This window comes from Pterocles gutturalis, unplaced genomic scaffold (assembly GCF_000699245.1).
Source record: "Pterocles gutturalis isolate BGI_N339 unplaced genomic scaffold, ASM69924v1 scaffold23020, whole genome shotgun sequence".
Taxonomy (NCBI): domain Eukaryota; kingdom Metazoa; phylum Chordata; class Aves; order Pterocliformes; family Pteroclidae; genus Pterocles; species Pterocles gutturalis.
The window spans coordinates 41,006-62,218 of NW_010138858.1; the positions used below are offsets into that span (position 1 = coordinate 41,006).

Consider the following 21,213-nt stretch of genomic DNA (forward strand, 5'->3'; position numbering starts at 1 on the left):
GTTTACAGATCCAGGAATGAATTATCTCGGGTCTTGTTGCTATATTCAAAGTAGAAAACTATGCTAGTTGTCTGTCCCTTGTAACCCCCTACTATGCTTCGAGACTTAGTTTTCCAACAGTTTCAGCTTTTTCATTGACCAAACCTATCTTATATACCAGTTCAGGTTATTCTGGATGCTTTCCTATTGTGAATTACCACTTTCCTAACATTTTTGACATAGCAAGTCTTGAGTGGCAGCACAGTAAATAACTTCTTAATTAATTGTTTAAAATGTTGAACAGTGTCAGTCCTAAGAATGACGCCTATTTCACAATTCTTCCTTAAGCTGGTACCCAACATAAGGTGCGTCTGTTCAGCATCAGTGATCTGTGAAGATATTTTTATGAAAAGAAAGTGCCCATATTTAGAGAATCGAGATGCTTCTCTATATGGACAAAACCCAAAACAAAACATGGGGAAAAAAACCCAAACACAAAAAACCCAAACAAAAACCAACACAACTTACCATTCCAAATACCTGCTGCTGGACCCAGTTGACATAGTCATTTCTGATATCCATCAAATCTTGTATCTCATGAATGTAAAATCTGTCATACTGTATAACTTGTCCTCTTTCATTTACCTAAAGAAGTTAAATTTATTATTTTATTAGCACTTTGTGTACCAGTTTTCAAAAGGACATTTTCCATGTTTTTCAAGCATTTGATATGTCAGCCACAGATACCCAGCTACTAAAAGAATTCTAGAAAAACAACAGTTTTTAGTGTCATTACAAGAATGCGAAAAACAATGTTTAAGACATGGATACATGGATTATCACAATCCCATCAAAGATGTAAAGAAAAATAAGATTAACTGAGCCTATAGTGTCACACAATACAGTGCTGCCACTTTGAAACATCATATGATCTCACAGAGCAGCAATGAATACACATATTTGCGTATATAATGGAACAAATACTTGCTCGGCCATTTGCACAAATTTAAGAACTATGATCCAAGAACTCTGTTCTTAATTATAGTGTTAATACTCTCTCTATTACCTGTGACCAGACAAACAGTTTTTATTTAAAAACATGAAGCTTAGAAAAAGACACATGGAAAAATGACTCTACATAAAGGCTTATCTCTACAGTATAATTTTAATCCAGAAGCATCCAGATTTTCCTAATGGATACTTCTTTTCCTGAGGACTGCTAAGCACTGTTAACTGCCAAAACAGCAAGATCCCCCAATCCTGCTTTTATAAATGGATAATCTAAGCCTGCTTTTCTCAGTCATATCCCTCCACCCCCACCAGATACTATGAAATACCCCAGATATGTCACCCCGTTTTTTGCTCTTTAGTTCATACCAGCTAATTATTAAGACTATACCAACAGAAACAGTTGGGTGTCATGGTAGGTACAAATGTAACTATTTCTAGAATGTAGCTACATATTAATCAAAGTTGGGTTTAAAAAAAAAAAAAGGAACTTAGGAAAGCCACATTACAACTCTACTATTAACAATGAGGCTTTAAGATTTTAAGATCAACTTCAGCTGTTAAGATTTACAGCTACTGCAAGCTTCAGCAGTGACAAAAATTCTAAAGGCAGAAAAAAAAATCATTTATTATGTAGCAGCAGCTTTCCGTAGGGGACTTTTTGACACCTTGCATTTCTAGCACAAAATGGTTACTAACAGTCTTACTCTCAGCCTTGATTTGATGGTCTCCATAAAGAAAAAAGAAAAGCTGAGCAAAGCATACGAATTCCAACTTCCAAAGCAGAAGTCTCCTCCACTCTTTCTGACAGCTTGGGGAGGAGGGCTGTTATATACAGCACACAAAGGTCCAATTGAGACACCTGTGCCCATTTTGCTCAATTGTACAAATACAGTACTTGACTAGCACCTTAAGAAATGCCTAAAATGCTATTTTAGCATATAAACACAAAATGCCATAGGACCAGAATAAACTACAGAGGGGAAAAAAATAAGGGGTAGGTGAGGAAACCTCAGCAGTGATTAGACAATACACTAAAATGTGCACAGCCTGGCTCTTCCAAATGATTTAGCCTATTTTTGTTCAAGGTTCATAAATTCATTAGTTTTCACAAATTAACAATACTAACAAACGGAATAAACAAACAGAAAATAAATGTTTGTCCTGGTGCAGGTCTTTCTTGCTCAAAATACAGCTTGCTCTTATCTTCCATTCGTGATCTTATCTGCTATCATTTCAAGCTGAAGAGTCAATTCTTTCCAGCATACCCTCGCAGATGCAATTGATTAGGTCAGCTTGTGTTCCCAAAAAAAGAGGTAATTCCATGACCATGTCAGATTGGAACCCAGAATTCCAATGGTTCATAGGTTCAGATGGAACAAGTACAGACATCTCAGTAGATGAAAGTCCAAGTATTTAAAATTCTTTAGTAACTTAACCTCTTTTAACAACTACACAGCACACATACTGACAAAAACAAACAGGTAAGTAACTGGTTAAAATGGATGTTAACATACTCTATGCAATATTTCCAGGACTCTGAAAGCCGTGTGTAGAAAATTGGTAAGTATTCTTCTTTCAGAAGCCGGAAGGACAATCTTGCACAACTTCAAGAGGTAGACTACAACATCCTTGTAGAGTTCTACTATCTTGAGGAACAATGGAGGTTCAAGTACAGACCACCAATTTTCTGTCAACAAATGGTGAACACACAAACTTAGTACCCTCCACTACAACATTATGTTATGCTATCCTTTTAACTAAGAGACAGGTTTTGCCAGAAAGCATACCTGTCAGTTGCCAAAGACTCACAAACAAAACAAGTTTAACACAGCAAGAGTAGTGCAGACTTCTAAATAATACACTATTCTTTGTACAAATAATTAAACCTCTATTCAAATGCTCTACTGTTACCCAACAACTCTAAATTAAGTCTGTTCATCCAGAGTGCATGAAAGTATAACAAAGTAACTGTTGACATAAGAAATGTCTCAAATCCTGAAACTTTAACTTAACGTTGACTTAAGCAAACAGTCCTGAGAGCAATGGAAAGTGAAGCAAAAAAAAAAAAAAGGACCTATAATTCAAAGAAAAAATTAATTCTCCTTTTTTTCCCCCCAGCAGACAATGTCCTTTACTCTCACCAAAAACTACTGAAAAACACGAGATAGGCTACAAGGCAAAACATAACTGAGGAAAGAGGAAACACTCTCCCAAAAAGATAACAATTAAAAAGGAGTCACAATAAGAAGGTGTAAGGAAGTAGAGTCAAAAAATAGAGCTGTTCTCAGCTACATATTTGAAGACCACAACTTAGGATGAGCAAGAAAACATGAAACTCCCAGAAAAAACAAAACAGTTGCAATAGTCAAAACAAAGACCACCATCTAATATCTGCTCTGCAACACTCCTGCAAATTGCTTAGAGCTTGTTAGCTGACTGCATAGTTTTCACTTTAAAGTGCGAAGACACATATCAAATCCACTTAACTACACAGTTCACCAAAAATTACAATACCAGATGGATTCATATAGATGCCCAGTTAACTCACCCAGAAGCAAGAGATTAGGTGTCTTCTTATGCATCAAGCAATGCTAACCCTTAACTTTCTAATTGGGAATTCTGTAGAACTGTAAATGCACAGCAGGCATTGCTGAGACCATGTCTTCACCTACAGAATTTCCATACATTTTCATCTGGAGATCCTTAGTTTTAACAGTAAAGAATTCAGTTTCTTACCAAGAACTTTCAGAGGAGCTTTTTCTAAGCTCAGAATAGCTGCTCCAAAAGGAATAGCTAATGTTGTGAAATTGTTTGCATCACTCATCAGTGGGCATTCTGGTAGAGTGAGATACAGCCTCAAAGCTTCAACATCTGGTAAGGAGCTGGTCAATTTGGGAATAAGGTTCTTTTCCAAACTAGCTGCCACCTACAGCACATCATGAAATTCAGTTTATTCTAAAGCAACAGTGAATTCAAACAAATGTCCATCTAGATTAAAAAAATCATCCAGAAAACAATCATCAAGAGTTAAAATTAGACTATTACACATTTAGAAAAAAAGCATATTAAAAATTAAAATACAGATACATAAAATATGCTGATGTGTTACCTAAACAGCATAACACAACACATTTTTACATATTTGCAGTTGATATATTATTGAGTAAAGAAAGTTATTGAAAGGGTCAGAACAAGGATAACAATAGTACTTCTGGATAGTGTAACAGAGAGATAATCCCAAATACAACGAAAATATGCAGCACAAACCTGTTGTGATATATGAGCATGATCAGGCTGTATAAGTTTGTGAAACAGTAGTCTAGCAGCATTCATATCAACCCCTGAGAATCTAGTGCTGGTTTTGTAATGATCATCATTGCTGCAGCAAGAAAAAAAAAATACAGAGAAAAGGACTGAATCCTGTATTCTCAGCAAATCAAGAATTGTTTCCACCCTGAATTTTAAGCCCTACTTACTACAGAATTTAAAATATGAGAGATCACAGTATCAGACTTCCATTTCTTATATGACCTTTGAAGCAACTGAAAAAAATTCTCTACCTTCAAGACAATTGTGTAAAAACACCAGGATCTAAACCAGCCTGTGCAACATGGTCTCCTTGAATTATATACAATCTGTGGCTGAGAAGGTTTGCTCGCTTAAATTGTAGCAGTCAGGTGACACACGCTTCCAAAGACTGTCAGAAGACATGGTGCATTTGGGTCAGCAGTCAAACCATGTGGCAGTAAAAGAGCTAGAAGCTTAAACTGGGAGCATCAGGGTAACAGTAAGATAAATATATACTGGGAAGGTGTTACAGTTGAAACAAGAGACGGGAGGAAGGTAGCCACCATTAATTTTGTTCACAGGAATACTTGTTTAAAAGCCTAACCACTTACCTCAAAGCCAAAAAGCTCCCATTCAGGCACCCAGCCGAGGAGAACGTTCCATCAATTTCACTGAAATTGTTCATACAAAATAAGTTACATTTATTTTAGCATTTATTTTAGCATTTGCAAAAATCCCCTATATTTAATCCCTAATAAATTACATTGCATATAGAATGGAACTCCGATTTAACATGACTAAACAATACTAGATAAAATCTCTGTTCAAGACTCAATGCTTAAGACAGCTCAAACCAACGCAAGTCTTGCAATTTGTTTTTAATTTCTTTGCATTCTCCTCCATCAAAGCAGAAGCAATAATCTTTAGTTGTTCACTTATTTTTTTACATGTATGTTATTTTTCAATGTGTAACTAGGTACTTAACTTTGTATAGTCATCGGAACAGTGACAGAGATGACACAGACTAAAGGATCTAAACTACTTGACAAGCACACCAATGAAAACACAGTAAAAGCTCTGCACGTAATAAAATCAGTAATCAAAACCAGCTTTGCTATGTACGTACTAAACTCCATTAATACCTGGTTCAGAAGTAAAATTATAAAAGACAACTTATTTCCTCAACATCACTTACTTAGCTAACTCTGCAGGAAGTCTTCCAGATGGGAAAGCCAGCAATTTTTGAATAAACGTTTCATTCACAGTCCAGATCTGCTTCAACAAGTCAGGATACCTAAAATCATCTGGTGGCACCATGTTCTAAATTTTAAAGAAAGCGTGAAGAATCAGATACACAAAACTGATTTCCAGAAAAATCAATCCTGTGGTTGAGCTCTTTATCTCTTCATTGACTGACAATTTGCCTGCCCACGCTATTACTGTGAAGTAAGCCCAAGGATAAATTTACTATCTTCCAGCAGTTCTGCATCCACTATGAAAGTAGTGCATACACTAAAACCATCTAAGATCAGTATGTTAATTCACATCACAGCTTACTTCATGGTAAGCTCCCTAAACATACTTTTCTAGAAGATGAACACTAAACAAGCTTTATACAAGAGCAGCATCTCTTCTCCCTAGTCACTATGAGCCAGTTAGCTCACTGCCAGGCTGTGAGCATACAGAAAAAGAGCCATTCAATTTTTTGGACAGCTGCTCTCCCACTCCACTTCCATCAGACTCCTCTGAGAATGAATCATGTTTCTCTGAATATTACTGCATCATCAGATGAGCTGCATTTTAGTGTGCTGGTCATACCAAGTGAATCCCAATAAGATTACTAATAGTAAAGAGGAAGACAACCGAACCAAGACCTACCGTTTTGAGTAGGAGCACTGCTTCAAAAAGAGACGACAAATGGCACCGAAAGTAAGGTTGAATTAGTAAAAGGAACCATTTCTCTCCCGAGGGTGCAGTCTGACAACACAGCTGACTCATTATAGTGATGATTAGCTGTTGTCAAAAATCTGTACATCTGATGCCATCCTACAGGAGCAGGATGAGAAACCCTCTTGCTGCTTCCCTTCTGTCCAGCAGAAGCGTCATTTAAACCCACAACGAAACAACTCAGGGAACTGCCCAGGAACTAACTTGAGCAGATTTCAGCTGAGACCCCTTAACTGGTAAGGGCACACAAGTCCAAGGCATAACTTTGAAAGAATTCAATACAAATTACCAAACTAAGTAGTACTAAAAAGGGTACTTTTGCAGCATCAAAGTTCATCTATTGCTAATATTTTTTGTACAGAACAAACCACAATAACTGCATTCATACCGTCTCCACCTCAATTAGTCAGAATCTACTTCAGTGATTAGAAAATTCCATACAAGAAAGTTTTCAAGAAAGGAGTTTTAGAGAAGTTTCGAGCCTAAATTCTCAGCAATTTTTCCACTCTGCACCTGCTAAACAAGTTTCTCTCAAATACAAAAATAGTTACCACAACTCAATCAGAATTAAGAAAAAAAAACCCTAGAAAAATTGTTAATTCTGTATAACCACAACAGGCTGTGGGAACAAAGGGTTGCTGCAAACCCAATCTGCAGGCAGCTTTTCTTGACAACAAACACGATTCCTACTAAAAATCTGTTTTCCTTCAACTCCAAATTAGTTTTCACCTCACATACTCAACTCTTGATGCTTCATTTATCCCTGTGGTCTCATATCTGCTGGACTACATTGGAAATAGTCCCTATACAAATCCAGTCATATATCTTCACCTTGTTTTTTCCTCCCAACTCATCCTCTCATAGCATTTTCTTTCCATTGTACTCCCACTCTGTCATTTTTACTGCAAGGTCCTTCTAGACTTATTTTTCCATAGTAGAAATTAAACAGATCAATTCTTGTCCCTCTAATACTTAAGACTAGCATAAACTCTATCACATAATAAACTATCTTACCACCTATAATTTTTAGCAAAAAAGCTCCATTTGTTTCCTCATCATTGTGGTATACTAAAATGGCTACAGAGCAGAAGACAGCATAGCTGCAGTCAGAAGTTGCTGAGGAGGGCCCAGCAGGGGTGAAGAGCTCATATATTCAATCGCCTTTTCCTTTATCAAAGAAAAGCAAGCGTATGCATCCATTACCCAGGAAAAAGCTTATGCCAAAAAACCTCAAGAGCTTACTGACAGCTAACACTCAATAACTTGATCCAAGTCCTCCAATTGCTAAATTGACTTAGTGCCTTGTGCTTCCACAATCCTCTAACGAACTTCATATTGCAGTTACACATCTTCAACAAGAAAATTATTTAAAATGCATCAGAAGAACTAAAATTTAACTTTGACAGACTTTGGAACCAAACCATATTTAAATTGTTACCTCTGGATAAAAGTAGTGTGCAAAACTTTGGTCCCCACCAGAGAAAATTCTCTTTACACAGTAACACTCCTCACTGTCTGCAATAGGAATAAAAAACAGGCAGCTGTGAAAATGTGAATTTGACAAACGCTTAAGACACTACAGTCAACACTCATTTAGAGAAAGGTTCCTTCATTACATAACCTTGCTGAAGCAGATCTTTGCAATACAAAGTTAAGACTACCTTTAACTGAGGTAAATGGTAACAGCTCTAAGTTTTAGCTCTAGTGCTAACAAAGGACCAGACCCAACAGAACAAGTAAGCATGCACTTCCTTCAGGAGAAATGGACTTTAGGGAACAGAGCACGGTGAAAGCAAACTGTTTGGAAGAAAGTTACTATAGCCCATATGTAGGTCAAATCTCAAGATTTGTAAAACTCTATAAAGGAACACGAATCCAGGCAGCAGTACAACAGATCTTGCTTACCTGCAGTTGTTGGGCACTGAGTACTATAAGGAAGCCAGTTTCCTTTCACTGTGAAGGGACTTTTCCTGTTACTGGTTGCTCCTGTACCTAATTGCCCATTACCTCCGAGTCCAAAAGAATAAATTCTTCCAGATGAAGGAACAAACGCAGTAGTGTGCTGCCTAGGGCAAACAAAATTCAGTAACAAAAGTAACATGCTTTGTGCAGGCCAGCCTAAGAATTGTGCTAAACAATATATTAACGGTCCCATAGTATCATATACTCCACTTCTTTATGGGCAATACACTGTCACTGGCAACACTCCATTTATACTCCAATGTGTAATATTCCATTTTCACTGAAAAGTTCACAGAATGGAAATGTCAGGTTCTTCCTTTGAACACGAAGTGTTCAAAGTGTGTAGTCACAGTCTGACCTTTAGAGCGTATCTCTAGACATTCAGAAATTTGAAGTTTCCACCAGATTAGCTGCATCTCCTTTCCTCTCCCATTCCCGCAACTCTAGATGCTCTCTCTCCTATCACGAGCCTGGGAAGAACCAGTAGTGAGTTTATGTAAACTGCTAAAAGGGAATGGGTCCACTCGGTGTCAACCAAACTTCTAGAAAGATAGGTTTGCATTTCCATATTCATTAACCCAAATAACAAAGTGTGTCCATCTCTTAAAAAAATCATGCTGCCTCCCTCATTTTGTCTTCTTAGAATGCAATCATTTGGACAAGAGCATTTTCATCTGTGCTGGGAATGTTTCCAGTTTCTGGGGTGCTACTATAATATATACAATAAAAACCCATTAGGAATTGAAGTGCCGTACAGTGTTATGGGTATTTCACAAAACAAGCTATGTTTCCAAATTTTACACTTATCCTCAGTGATGCTCATGTACCTCCCCAAACACATGTTCTTTAATAGGAAATTATAAAGGGATAGCAATAAACACTATCTTCACACTTTCAGTTTAGAAAATCAGTGCTTCTCAAATAGCACGCCTTCCTTTAGTTCTTCTATTGAATGTTTTCAAAATCCCAAGACTGTGTCTAAATATTTTTTGTTAGAGACCATCTTGTCTTCCCTAGCCATAAAGGGTAAGAAAAAAAAACACTTCATAATGCAGTATACAAGAAGTTTTACACAAAACAAGTTATTTACAAGATTCATAGTGCTAGCACAGAATAGACCTTACCTGCCACAAGTGATCTGTGTGACAACACTTCCCATAAGTTCAAAAACTTTCCTTGGGTTTATCTCATGGCTGGTAGAGTTATGACCCAACTGACCATAGCCTCCGGCGCCAAATGTAAAAACCCCACCTTCCTGAATAAATGATTTACATTAAAATGACAATATATCTCAGAACAAGAAACTTAACAGAAATAGGGGTTTAATAAATCTCCTTGCCTGATGATTTTCAAATTGTGGGGAAAAGAGAGAAAATACATATGCAAAAGAGGGGCCTGAGACACAGAAGGGTCACAAGTTAAATGCAATTATGAAAATGTGGCACAGATATCAAGTACTACCTTATTTGTGTTAAATCCTGTTCCTACAATTCCACATTATTATAGAATAGTCCTGCATTAACTTGTGTCATTAATAGATACTAATCCTCCTTTTTCCTCTTTTCCAGTTTTCTTGACTAACTACAACACTATATAAACTCACACTATTAAAAAGGACACTGTGAATTTAAATTCTGAATATAAATTGTAAAGCAATTACCAAATAGGAAGCTGCCCTCCTCAGGCAGATGATGCAGAGTATGACTGAAATAGCTTAATTATTTGGAAGAGTAAGAAACCAGAAAATGTCAACATTGTCGTGAGGCAAGTCATCTTATAAAAGTGTTTTTGATTAATTTAATCAAGAAATTAACCAAAAAACTTTAACAACATAATTTTAAATCAAAAACATTTTCAGAAGTTATACAACTTAGAACAATTTTCAAACTTTACATTTTCAAACACTTTGAAATTGTAAAGCTGTTTCTTTCAATTCTACTCTGCATCAGACTTGACCTCTGCTGGAAATCATCACTAAAATGGCAGTGTTTGCTAAGAAAAACCAACAGCCTCATTCACTGAATCAGGATAATGAACAGTGACAGATTCTTCTGAATTTCAGAAGAACTTGAAGAATGCTCGCACGTACACTCAGTACTGTCTACAAAAGATATAAACCAAGACCCCTTGTTCTGCTAGGCCTATTATGCAAGGGAAAATAGAGCTATACAAATGGGTGATATAAATAATTTGTAGAAACATTTACAGTAAATCCAGTATCTTAATAAATCCACCAGCTAAAGCAAGCTTGAAGTTAACTTCTCTACATTAAAAAGGGAAAAACATTTAGAATGCAAGTTACAGATTGCTGTTTTCTATACTTCCCTAACTTCACACAATACATCAATATCAATTTCAGGATTGCAAAGTTGCCACATTTTTTTCAGTCAAAGTAAGAGAATATTTTAGGACAAAAAGCAATTGCTTACAAGTCTTTTCCTTTCACTGTAGAAAATAAAGCGTGTATAAACAAAAGTATGACCACATTTAGAGAGATCTCATTCTTCCAAAAAACTTTTTTACTTGTTACAGTGTAAAACTTCAAACACATTTAAAAACCCCATATGTTTTCCAAAAGTAAACACAGATTTTTTTTCTTCAGAAATAAAACTTTTAAAATCGTTCTTTCAAAGTTCTAATGCCTTCTACAACAATATTCAGACATGAAGTGGATATTTAGTCACTTGCCAGAGACGCCAGGACCAAAGTTGAGCCCGAGAAGAAGGGAGGGGTAGGGGGAAAGTGTTTTAAGATTTGTTTTTGTTTCTCATTACTCTACTCTGATTTTTGATTTGCAATACACTAAACTAATTTCCCTGTGTCAAGTCTTTTTTGCCGGTGAGTGATCTCCCTGTCCTTATCTCAACCCATGATTCTTTCATTATATTTTCTCTTCCCCGTCCAGTTGAGGAGGGGAAGTGACAGAGCAGCTTGTTGGGCACCTGGCATCCAGCCGAAGTCAACCCAGCACAATAGCAAACACCAATTCAATAAGAAAACTTTAAACATCCTTACACACCAATCCTCCTAGCATTTAGTTTAAATTAAAAAATAACTTGGTCTGATCATTGATAACAGCAATGCTAGAGGCATAATAGTCAGAAAACAGCTAATCTCTTAAGGATAAACCAATGTAAATTTCAATATCTGCACAACTTAAACAATGCAACATGCACTGTTGTGTCAGAAATGCTATATTTTGTATGCTCAATTTCCATACCAAATATGACAAAAGTTTAAAACTACTGAAAAGATTTCTTTTATTTGGCAAGTTTTTTCAAATTTTTAACCATTCTTCCAGTGTTTCCTCAACTTTATCCAATAAACTTTGAAGAAATCCTATGCTAATTTTTTTTTTCTATTATTTCCTGTTCAGGTAGCATCTTCTCCTGAAAACATTAAAAATTAAAAGCATAAATGTATTTAAATATTGTACCTTTGTAAGGGCAGCAGTATGATCTTCTCCACAACTTATATGAACAACCTTCTGAGTCCTCAGTGACTTCAGCAGTGTAGGAACATACCTGTCTGAAAGGTTTAATAGAGCCGTAGTTTGCTTATTTTGAAAATAAAAAAAAAAAAGTTTTGCTAATTTATACCAACTTGGTTCCAACCAAACAAGCACTTTAAATGTTAGCATAGTACAATCATTGCAACTGAGTTTATGTATCTTTGAGAAGGAAGTGTTGTTACAGAAAAACAGAGACTACTACACCGAAATATTTTGTAGCAAATAGCCTCATCTTTCACTAGCATAGCATCATATGTCAATACATATACTATGAAATATGGAACAGTACATTAGACCTGCCACTGGCCATGAGAAAAAGAAAACAAATTACAGTTGTTTTGAGTTGTTCATATGCTTCACATTTTTAAAGGGTTCGCATAAGCTGGTATCAGTTGCTCACAGTTCAATATTACTGAAAGCATAATAGAATGGAACACTGAATAATTAGTAAGCACAACTAACTTCCCTCCACTGCCAGAACAAATCAACTTTGCTATCCAGTTGCACAAAAGCAATTTTTTGAAATGTTAATGCTAATATCTTAAAATTTGTCAGGTAGACTAAGATGCCTGCAAGAGGCCTTATCAAGACATAACAAAGGGATTTTACTGAGAAGTGATGCTATATAAAAAAACCTGGGTCACACGCATTTCAAAGAATATGCAGAAGCAACTGAAGTCTCCCATGAAAATTCAGTTTTGGAAAAGTACATGTATTTTTATTACATGAGTGTCACCAGATTTAAAGCACTGATTCAGATATGCATTTTGACTACAATGCATTTTTCTAATTTTAAGTGGTGTTGAGAACAATGAACCAATGAGAAAATTAGAATTCATTAAACTAGCTATAGATTATTCTATACTAAACTGTGTATTGCAGGAATCTGATGGCATATACTCCCATCTGAGAGCCCTGCGCCCTGATGGTGTGTATGTAACATAATGCAACTAATAAAGAAACAAATTTTTGTATAACCTAACTTCTTGCTTAAAATTGTTAACGAGTATCAACACCCTAGAAGAGGGAATTTTGGAAATGGTTAGCTGAAAATCATGAATTATTAGCAAAAGTGGCCTGCAAAAGGTAAGACACCCACATGGCAGTAATAAACAACGAAGATTCCTCAAATGTGTCTACTAAGAACAACAAACAGTTTTGACAGATTACTGGTTTTGTCAAGCAATTTAATCTACATACAATTTAGTTCAAACACTAACTACTAAACAGTGTCTTAATTCAATTTCATTCAGAAAGATTAAGTCACAGAAAAATCTAGAACAGGGGAAGAAATCCTGCCAAGTAGGCTAGAATTCCAACATAACACTGTCGGAATTTTCACTACAGAACAGCTGAGGGAATAAACCCTACGTCTTCTTTATGCAATCTCACATGACATCAGCACTCCCCAACAATATTCAACAAAGGTTTGTTCTGTCTGTTGCTCTTCTAGGAACACTGCTGTCTTTAGATTTACAAACCAAGAGCTTCAGCTGGAAATTTTACTGAAATAAAGTTTACTTACCATTATCGTCATTAAGACCCAGCTGCCCAAATTTGTTGCGTCCCCATCCAAAAATGGCTCCAGAAAGAGTTAATACAAAACTATGAGCTCCTCCTGCTGCAATCTGTGCAAAAGGGATTCCCAGCAGAGATTTAATCACATGTGGCGAGTTTTGTTTTTTATACTCATAACCTAAGCCCAGCTGGCCATATTTATTTTGTCCCCAGGAAAACACTTCACTGCCTGTTTAAAGGAGAAATAAAATAAACAAGAAATACAGTCAACATAGTTTAATTACATAAAGCTTATTTACTGAAAGAAAAGCTAAAAGTTAGACAGTCACACTTCAAATATTTCTGAGTTTGGAAACGCATACAAATTACTGACTTTTCAAGCTAAGCATTATTGTGTAATTTGCAGACATTCAACTAAAATATTTAATCAGACTAAAAGTATTTAAATCACATCCAAAACCTCAAAACTGCTCTTTACATTCCTCTTTCAGCGGTGTTAGATAAGTTCGATTCAGTTATCACAAAGCAAGATGCTGTTCCATTGGAAGTTCCACTACTGCATACATTTTTGTGCAGCAGTCTTGTTGAAGTTGCAGACCAGACATCCTAACATTTCCAATTTCCAATCACAAGCCTCATTTAAGCTTTTATATACAATTTAAATAACTGATATTTTAAATTGTCAAATATTGTGTTAATGATCAATGAAGCACAAAGCTTATAATGTCATTTGATACCTTATAAAAAAAAAAACCAACCTTTTGAAGAATCACAAACCAACATTTTGCTCAGGTATCTACTATCCCATAGATCAACACCTAACCACAAAGATATTTTGCTTTTGCTGACGCAATGAATTTCAAATAGTAATGTTACCTTCAAGCAGTAATGTTTTCTATGTCACTCCTACCTTCGTCTTTCCAAGTACAGCTTTATCAAGATGGAGAACAATGAAACTCATCTTCTGGGGTACAAGCCTCCCAGATTCTATTTATTTATTTAAACAACGACCAAAAAAATAAAAAACCCAAGCCAAACCAACACCAACCAGACAAAAAAAAATGAATACCCCAAACCACAATTTTATACAAAACAATCTTCCTAACACCAAAGAAATCCCATGCCAAGCATTTATAATCACATTAATTAATCCACCTGATCAATATTCCATATACCGACCTAAAAGTACTACTAAGTCTCCTCTCAAAATGCCTGATCCAAGGAAATTCATACCGTTTTTCTTCCTGTGTGTGTCTATTTTTAAGCCCATAACCGTGATTGACCCCACTACATTTCAAGTATTTCTGCAGGTTCTCTCACAATCAGGAAAAAAAACCAAACAATGCAACAAAAGCACACCCTACAATGCATGTGAAGAACAGAAACACAGAGCTGCAAACCATGAACAGTGATGCTGTTGAAGGTTTTACCTATTTAAATCACTGAGTGAATTTTAAATTACAAACTCCTATTATATTCTTGCACAGACAGAACGCTTAACCGCACTGTTCTGATACTCCCCACATTCTGCTGCTGATCTTAACTCAAACAGAGATATACAAATAACCCTTTGCCTGCCCGCCCTGAAAACAAAGGAATCTCACTAGGTTATAAAGGAAAAGATGCCTGGGAATACAAAAAGGCACAGAAAACACTCACTACAAGCCCATGAAAAGTCACGTAAAGAATCAAGGCACACATACTCAGAATAAACTTCTATATTTATAGAAAGAAAAAAATAATTCAGCACACAATTAACACCTCCTTCCCCACAGCTTATTTAGTTCATATTTTAACCACACATTGTTAAGAAATAGTGTCAAACTTTACTAGCTTTCTGGAATTTTTGTTTTGATTTTTCTAAGCTTCCATTAACCCCATCCAGCAGCTGCTTCTTCCAAAGGGAAGTTTTGGCCACAACTCTCCTTTGTCAAGATGAAACAAACAAGCAGCAAATTTAAATTAATATTAATTTCTGGATAACTATACTAACTAGCCCCAGCAAAATTTTTAAGATGGGTGTTTAAACATTTCAAAAGGTAGGTTATAACATGACATGACATTTTCACTATAGAAGCACCAACAAAACAGAGGTTTTGTAATAGAAAAGCAGACAAGGAAGTTGTTGCCTGTAAGCCTTAGTTACTTGAAATTACAGGTTAAAAGAGACTAGTGAAAAACAGCATGCTAGCATGATGAAAAAAAAATGGCACCAAAAAAAGGAGAGAAACAAAAATGAATTAAAAAAGGAAATTACATGAAAGCAAGACGACGAAACACAAAAAAAGCACGAGAGAAAAAAAGCAGAACACCACAACATTTGTTTGTACATTTATTTTCTAAAGTCAAGGTTCCATCACTAAATTACACTTCTTCTACCAACCTGAAATCTTAGCTGTGTTATGTGGTAGTATGTTTAAAAAAAAAAATCCTTTTTAAAAAAGACAAAATAAACGTTGAAACCTTTAAGACCACCTGGTAATAAACTACAAAAAAAACTTCAGAAGAACTTGGCTTACCTTTTGAGAGTGCTAACGAGTGATAATAACCACAAGCAACTTGAACAATTTGGATCTCTGACAAGCTTTTAATATTTCTATTGGGTTAAGAAAAGAGAAAGAATTAAGCTACTACGTCAAAGTCTGAAATATAAAGTCAGTCCAAAGGGTATATATAAAAAGTGAATCCTTTTCACTGAAGTACATATGAAACTAATTTAAACATCTTAACTTTAATTAGAAGCTCTTTAGTAAAATCTTAGGTCAAAACTGATTCTTTTCTAACACCTTCAAGGACAGATTCTGTCTTATTTTCAAATTAATAAAGTCAGTAAAAGACCATAATGAACAATTAGGTAGGTTCATGTGCTAGGAAGGAGATGTCACACAGCTGAATGGAGGAAACTAATACTTTTGCAAGAAAACTATTCTTAATTTCTAGTTTCCAAAAGAAAAAAGGTTTCACAATCTCCTTCATATCAATATTAGATATAAAGACTGAATTGCTTCCTGTTAAAATTTGAACCCTCTATTTTCAATCTCTACCAACATTAACTTTAATTAAACTTCAGTTTACAGAGCTATTAGGTATTGCACAATATTATAACGAAGCTGAAAAGACATACAAAGTGCATTAAATCTAGTACGTTTTCAACTTTTGATGAGAAAAAAGTTTCTCAAAGGCCTGTGGGCTTTTAAATTTGATACAAAAATAAATAACCTGTTAGTCATTTATATCTTTCATATTTATACATATGTCACAGATAGCCATGATAAAGTTATAAAAACTAATGTTCCAAGGAATTGTTACTTTCCTGTGTCTTTTTCCTACTTAAAAAAGAAAATCAGAAAAGAAAACATTCAGCTTGCAAGCATACGAACTCGCTGCTACAGACAGTTCAACTGATTCCAGTGAAACTGTTCATCACAGTGAAAACATGGACTTCAGCTAGCAGAAATGCTTACAGCATTCTGAAAACAAGCAAGTGAATCTGGCTAGCATTCATTTTTGTAACTAGAAGGCACATTATTTGATCACAGCTAAAAAACTTTAAAAGATCAGATAGCAAATGTACCTTCTTCAAATGTACTCCTCAACTTGTTTTTAAAGTTTAAAATTCTACTTCTCTTCAACCTCTCTTAAGTGTCAGTTATCAATCCCCATTTACATTCTTAAAATACTCCTACTTTTCCAACATAATTAATTCTCACATAAGGTCCCCTTTTGAGAAAGGAAACTGCCTACAGCAGATGCAAGTGCCATAGCTAAAATACACTTTCTAAAGCATGTTTTTAATTATAACAGCAGAATAGCTTAACCAATGTGATTTAAGCACACTAAAAAAAAAAAGAAAACTAACTACAAACCCAAAAAACTTATTATACACTAATTATTTTTAACCTGGGCACTCTGATGCATTCCTCTGTTCCTGGCAAGCCAAGCTGTCCATCAGTAGACAGACCCCAAGCATATACCTGACCCTTGTCATTTAACGCAAGAGTGTGGGCTTCTCCACATGATACAGATACAATATTTTGTGCATCCAGTGCACCAACATGCTCTAAAAAAAAAAAAAAAAAAGTTAGTTGTTTAAAAAAAAAGCTACCAACGTGCTACAGTTGTTCAAGACAAGTTATACTCAGTACTAAGACATCAACTGAAATGACACAAAAGTAAGCCCAGAAGTCTGCCAAAGCATCCTTTACAAGCATGCTATTCTAGAAGTTAAATTTGACACCCCAAAGTAATCAAACAACAACTATATCTGGAGCAATATACAGATGTGCACAGAAACCGCAGTTTAATCATAATAGTTCCTTCCAATCTTGCCAATCTGAAAATGAGTGCAGGAACTCAGTTAACATTAAGGACAAACAGATTATTGTCAAATTACTACATGTGTAGACACTATGTAAAAGGAAAACATTCCACGGCAGCAAATTAAATTCACCTATTCATTATTAACAAAAAAGTCTGCAAAACAAGGCAGGGCAAATTACAGACTAAAGCTACTGATTTTGCAATGAGCTGCCCAATGTCCTCTTTATAATGCAAAATACTGTAGAAAGAGATCCTAAAGAGCAATTTTTCTAGATACACAGTGCACACCTCTGAAAAGCAAACACTAAAATACCTGTAATTTTTTCATCAATACCTCTAAATACATTCGGAAAAACTCAAAGTTTGTTTTTGTGCTTATGATTTGTGATCAGAAGTCTCACATTTTCATTTCAGCAACGGTGAAGTGGAGAAATATCATCAGGGGCCATCATTAAGGCTGGAATTTTCAACAGTCCCCTTAAATAAGAACCTGCTTGGATATTTTATGTCCACTTTTCAAACACAAAATCTATTCCTGCCTAAGAACAGCACACCACTGAAACAGCCTGTGTATCATCAATATAACAAGCACTGTAAACACAGACTGACATAGCTTCAGTTAATTTCAAAACAGTAGCCAACAGTATCTGCAACATGACAGGCACTCAGTTTCCAAAATAAAGTACTACAAGCAGCAGACAAATTCATTTTTTTAAACAGCTGGTCTGATTAAAGAGGTTACCACCTCAGTTCAGCCCATTATGGCCTCCACAGCTCTGACAGGGGGAGAGGTCATGTAAGTGTTCCCTAGTTCAGGCGACAGCATGCAGATAGCTTGGACTATCTTCACCAGCTGCTAAACCAGCCAGACTGACTTTGCCTAATATGGATTAAGGAACTTTCACACAATCCCTATGGCAAGCAGAGCTCTGTGGGGAGGAAAAGACAGCACAGCTAAATAGCGCCACTGAGGTGGCAAAGACATGCAGCCAGCAACAAAATTATCTTCAGTTAGCAGAAATACATTCAAAAGAGAGCATCCACCCACTTGTAAAGATACTGAGCCTCTTTCGACTGAGCACGTCAAGCTATCCCCATGCACTGACTTCACATCAGAACATGCAAGAGTATTGTCAGTCACCTCTAGGTGAAAGAAAAACTACAGAGGACACTGCAATCTTCATGACTTCTGTGTTTGAACACGTTAAAAAAAAGTTAAAGTAGGTGTTTGTCCATTACATATGAAAGCTCATACAAGGCTATTTTAAAAAACAAAAAAACCAAAAAAAATTAAAAGACTGATATTTTTACTGTAACTTCGGGATTCAAAAGACAATTCAGCATGATTTTCAAAGTTGGTAACAACTACACAGAGTAAGTTTGACAAGCTGAGTTTCTACTCATGTTCATGAAGCACATGTTTGCATAGGATTCAAGTTCATCAGTTTTAATATCCATTTACGGTTTCCCAATAGAAGTCAATTAGTTAAAAAGGTTACTTATCAACTACGCAAAAGAAAAAAAATCTTTATTTGGCACCAAATCTGAAACTCTGAATAAAGGAGAACTACTAAAATCCTGCATAATGCCTTACTTCCATTTCAACTACTTATATCAATTATTGTGCCAAGTAACATCTAAAACTGCTATAGCAGGGATCAGAATAAACTCTTACTAAGGCTTTTCAGTTCACCTACATTACGCTTCAAGTACTGTGAGAAGCACTGTTCCACACCTCTCAGTAGCATGCAGCTATGACTCACACACACAGCTCTGAAGGGAGCCCATGTGCACACTCCTCTGCAGTCCCTGAGAGATGTTTAACCAATTTGCTATAGAACTGCACTAGCGGGAAGAAGAATCACACATATAACACAGATAAGAAGAAAAAAGCCCAAAGAAGTTTTACGTTGCATCCTTTGGGCTTTTCCAAAGCCTCTTTCTGCAGCACTGCATATGCTGAAGGTCTTTTATCAGGAAGTTTTATTTTTAGTTCTTAAAAAAAATTAAGAACATTGCTTTAATCAGACCTCCCCTATATCACATAGTAGGTGACTGAAAATGCACTGCGTGTTTCTCAGCTATGGTAAACCAAATACTCATTTCTACCATATTCCAGTAGCTAAATCCACACACATAGTGCAATGCTAATCCACGTATTGAAGCACTTCACCTCCCCTTGAGATTTATAACAGCCACTGAGTCTCCCACAGCCTTAGGTAAACTGATTCCACACTGGAAATAAAATAATAGTGGCACTGTCCAGCCGCATGGCAGCCAAAAATACGGGGGACAGCCACGTTTCACAGTGGGTTGTTTCCAACTGTCACAAGATGCAATGCAAGCAAAGAAATGCTTTTCAAGTTAAAAATATGCCCATTCTTTAAAGAACTACTGTGCACAAAATTCAGCACATGCAGAGACACTGGCAGATTTGGGTTTGACATAGCATAATGAAACAAAAAAATACATTCACAACTACACGTACTCTCTACAATTCATTACTTCTGAACTTACCGGGTCTTTTCCTGGCTTTTTCATGCCCTAGTTGTCCTAAATCATTGCATCCACATGTATAAACAGTCCCATCATCCAGGACAAAAACAGTATGTCTCAGTCCACATCCTACATCTCTGACCCTTTTATTTAAGAAAAAGTCACTTTTTCTGGGTTCTAAAACAATCTCTTCATCAATTCCACCCAATCCAAGCTGTCCAAAAGATGCATTTCCCCAGGACAACATGTTTATGCTTCTCTTGACCACAGAGATCTTCCAACTTCACTTTTCTAGAATATCCCTTCTGTGTAGCTGTTAAAAAAAAAGGAAAATGTACAGTTTTTCAGTATTGTCCCTAACATTTATGTTATCTTCTATGCAGCATGTAATCCAAAAGCTCATTTTCTATATACCAATATACTGAAACATTGAACAATTTTCAAGAGTGTGATTTACGTTCCTGGACAGTATCTACATTAACTCTGCAGTAAAATGCTTTCCTTCCCATTTCAGATACAACTTTTAAGACGTGCAGGTCCTCAGCTTTATAAAACTTTGTTTCAAAAATTTAAAATATCAGTCTTTGTAAAACTTCTGTAATCCCTAACCCAGAACTATACAAATGGCAGTCACAACCAATTCTAGCCAGTGGAAATGACCTCAAACATCTTTTAAGGAGACAATACAGGCTAGTTTCTTTACACAAGGAGCTACATGACTCCAGAAAGCACTGTGTATGGCCTCAAGATCATCCCCAAAAACAACACTTGACTCATAGCTTGGAAAAAATTGGTCAGCTCTGATCAATCCAGTCATGCAACATAAAGAATAATATGATGTGTCAATCAGTACACTTAAACTATGACTCAACTGAACTTACAATTTAGAAGAAAATAAATAGCTGAAACTCAAGCCCCCAATCTTGCACTGCAATGAGGAAAGGCTACACCTTTACCATAGCCTCCCACTGTAACAGAAGGCCACATGTGCAAACTCCCCCATGCAAACCCCAACCCTAACGCTTGAATTGCAATTACCAGTATCTGTGTTCACCGACTCTCTACCTATTTGGAAACGATACAAAGCTACACTTCTCTTTCATTTTCAATATTGCAGATGATGAAGAATTTATGACAATGTTTTCACTATTACTTACACTACTGCAACAGGAAATTTCCCT

General features: G+C 36.0%; 1 protein-coding gene across 3 annotated transcripts in view; it reads right to left on the reverse strand.

The window, feature by feature from the left end:
- The window catches only part of HERC4 (HECT and RLD domain containing E3 ubiquitin protein ligase 4), a 31,140-nt gene extending 10,861 nt beyond the window's left edge, over window positions 1-20,279 (reverse strand). For all 3 annotated transcript variants that reach the window (XM_010083165.1, XM_010083166.1, XM_010083164.1), the window contains exons 1-14: window positions 20,054-20,279; window positions 17,117-17,276; window positions 15,736-15,812; window positions 13,224-13,445; window positions 11,624-11,715; window positions 9,312-9,442; window positions 8,131-8,291; window positions 7,664-7,740; window positions 5,474-5,598; window positions 4,890-4,949; window positions 4,258-4,369; window positions 3,727-3,916; window positions 2,505-2,677; window positions 508-624 (exon numbers count right to left, since the gene is read on the reverse strand). In XM_010083165.1, coding sequence (XP_010081467.1) covers window positions 508-624; window positions 2,505-2,677; window positions 3,727-3,916; window positions 4,258-4,369; window positions 4,890-4,949; window positions 5,474-5,598; window positions 7,664-7,740; window positions 8,131-8,291; window positions 9,312-9,442; window positions 11,624-11,715; window positions 13,224-13,445; window positions 15,736-15,812; window positions 17,117-17,276; window positions 20,054-20,279 — 1,923 coding nt within the window. The remainder of the gene's footprint in view (window positions 1-507; window positions 625-2,504; window positions 2,678-3,726; window positions 3,917-4,257; window positions 4,370-4,889; window positions 4,950-5,473; window positions 5,599-7,663; window positions 7,741-8,130; window positions 8,292-9,311; window positions 9,443-11,623; window positions 11,716-13,223; window positions 13,446-15,735; window positions 15,813-17,116; window positions 17,277-20,053) is intronic.
- Window positions 20,280-21,213: the final 934 nt, after the last annotated feature.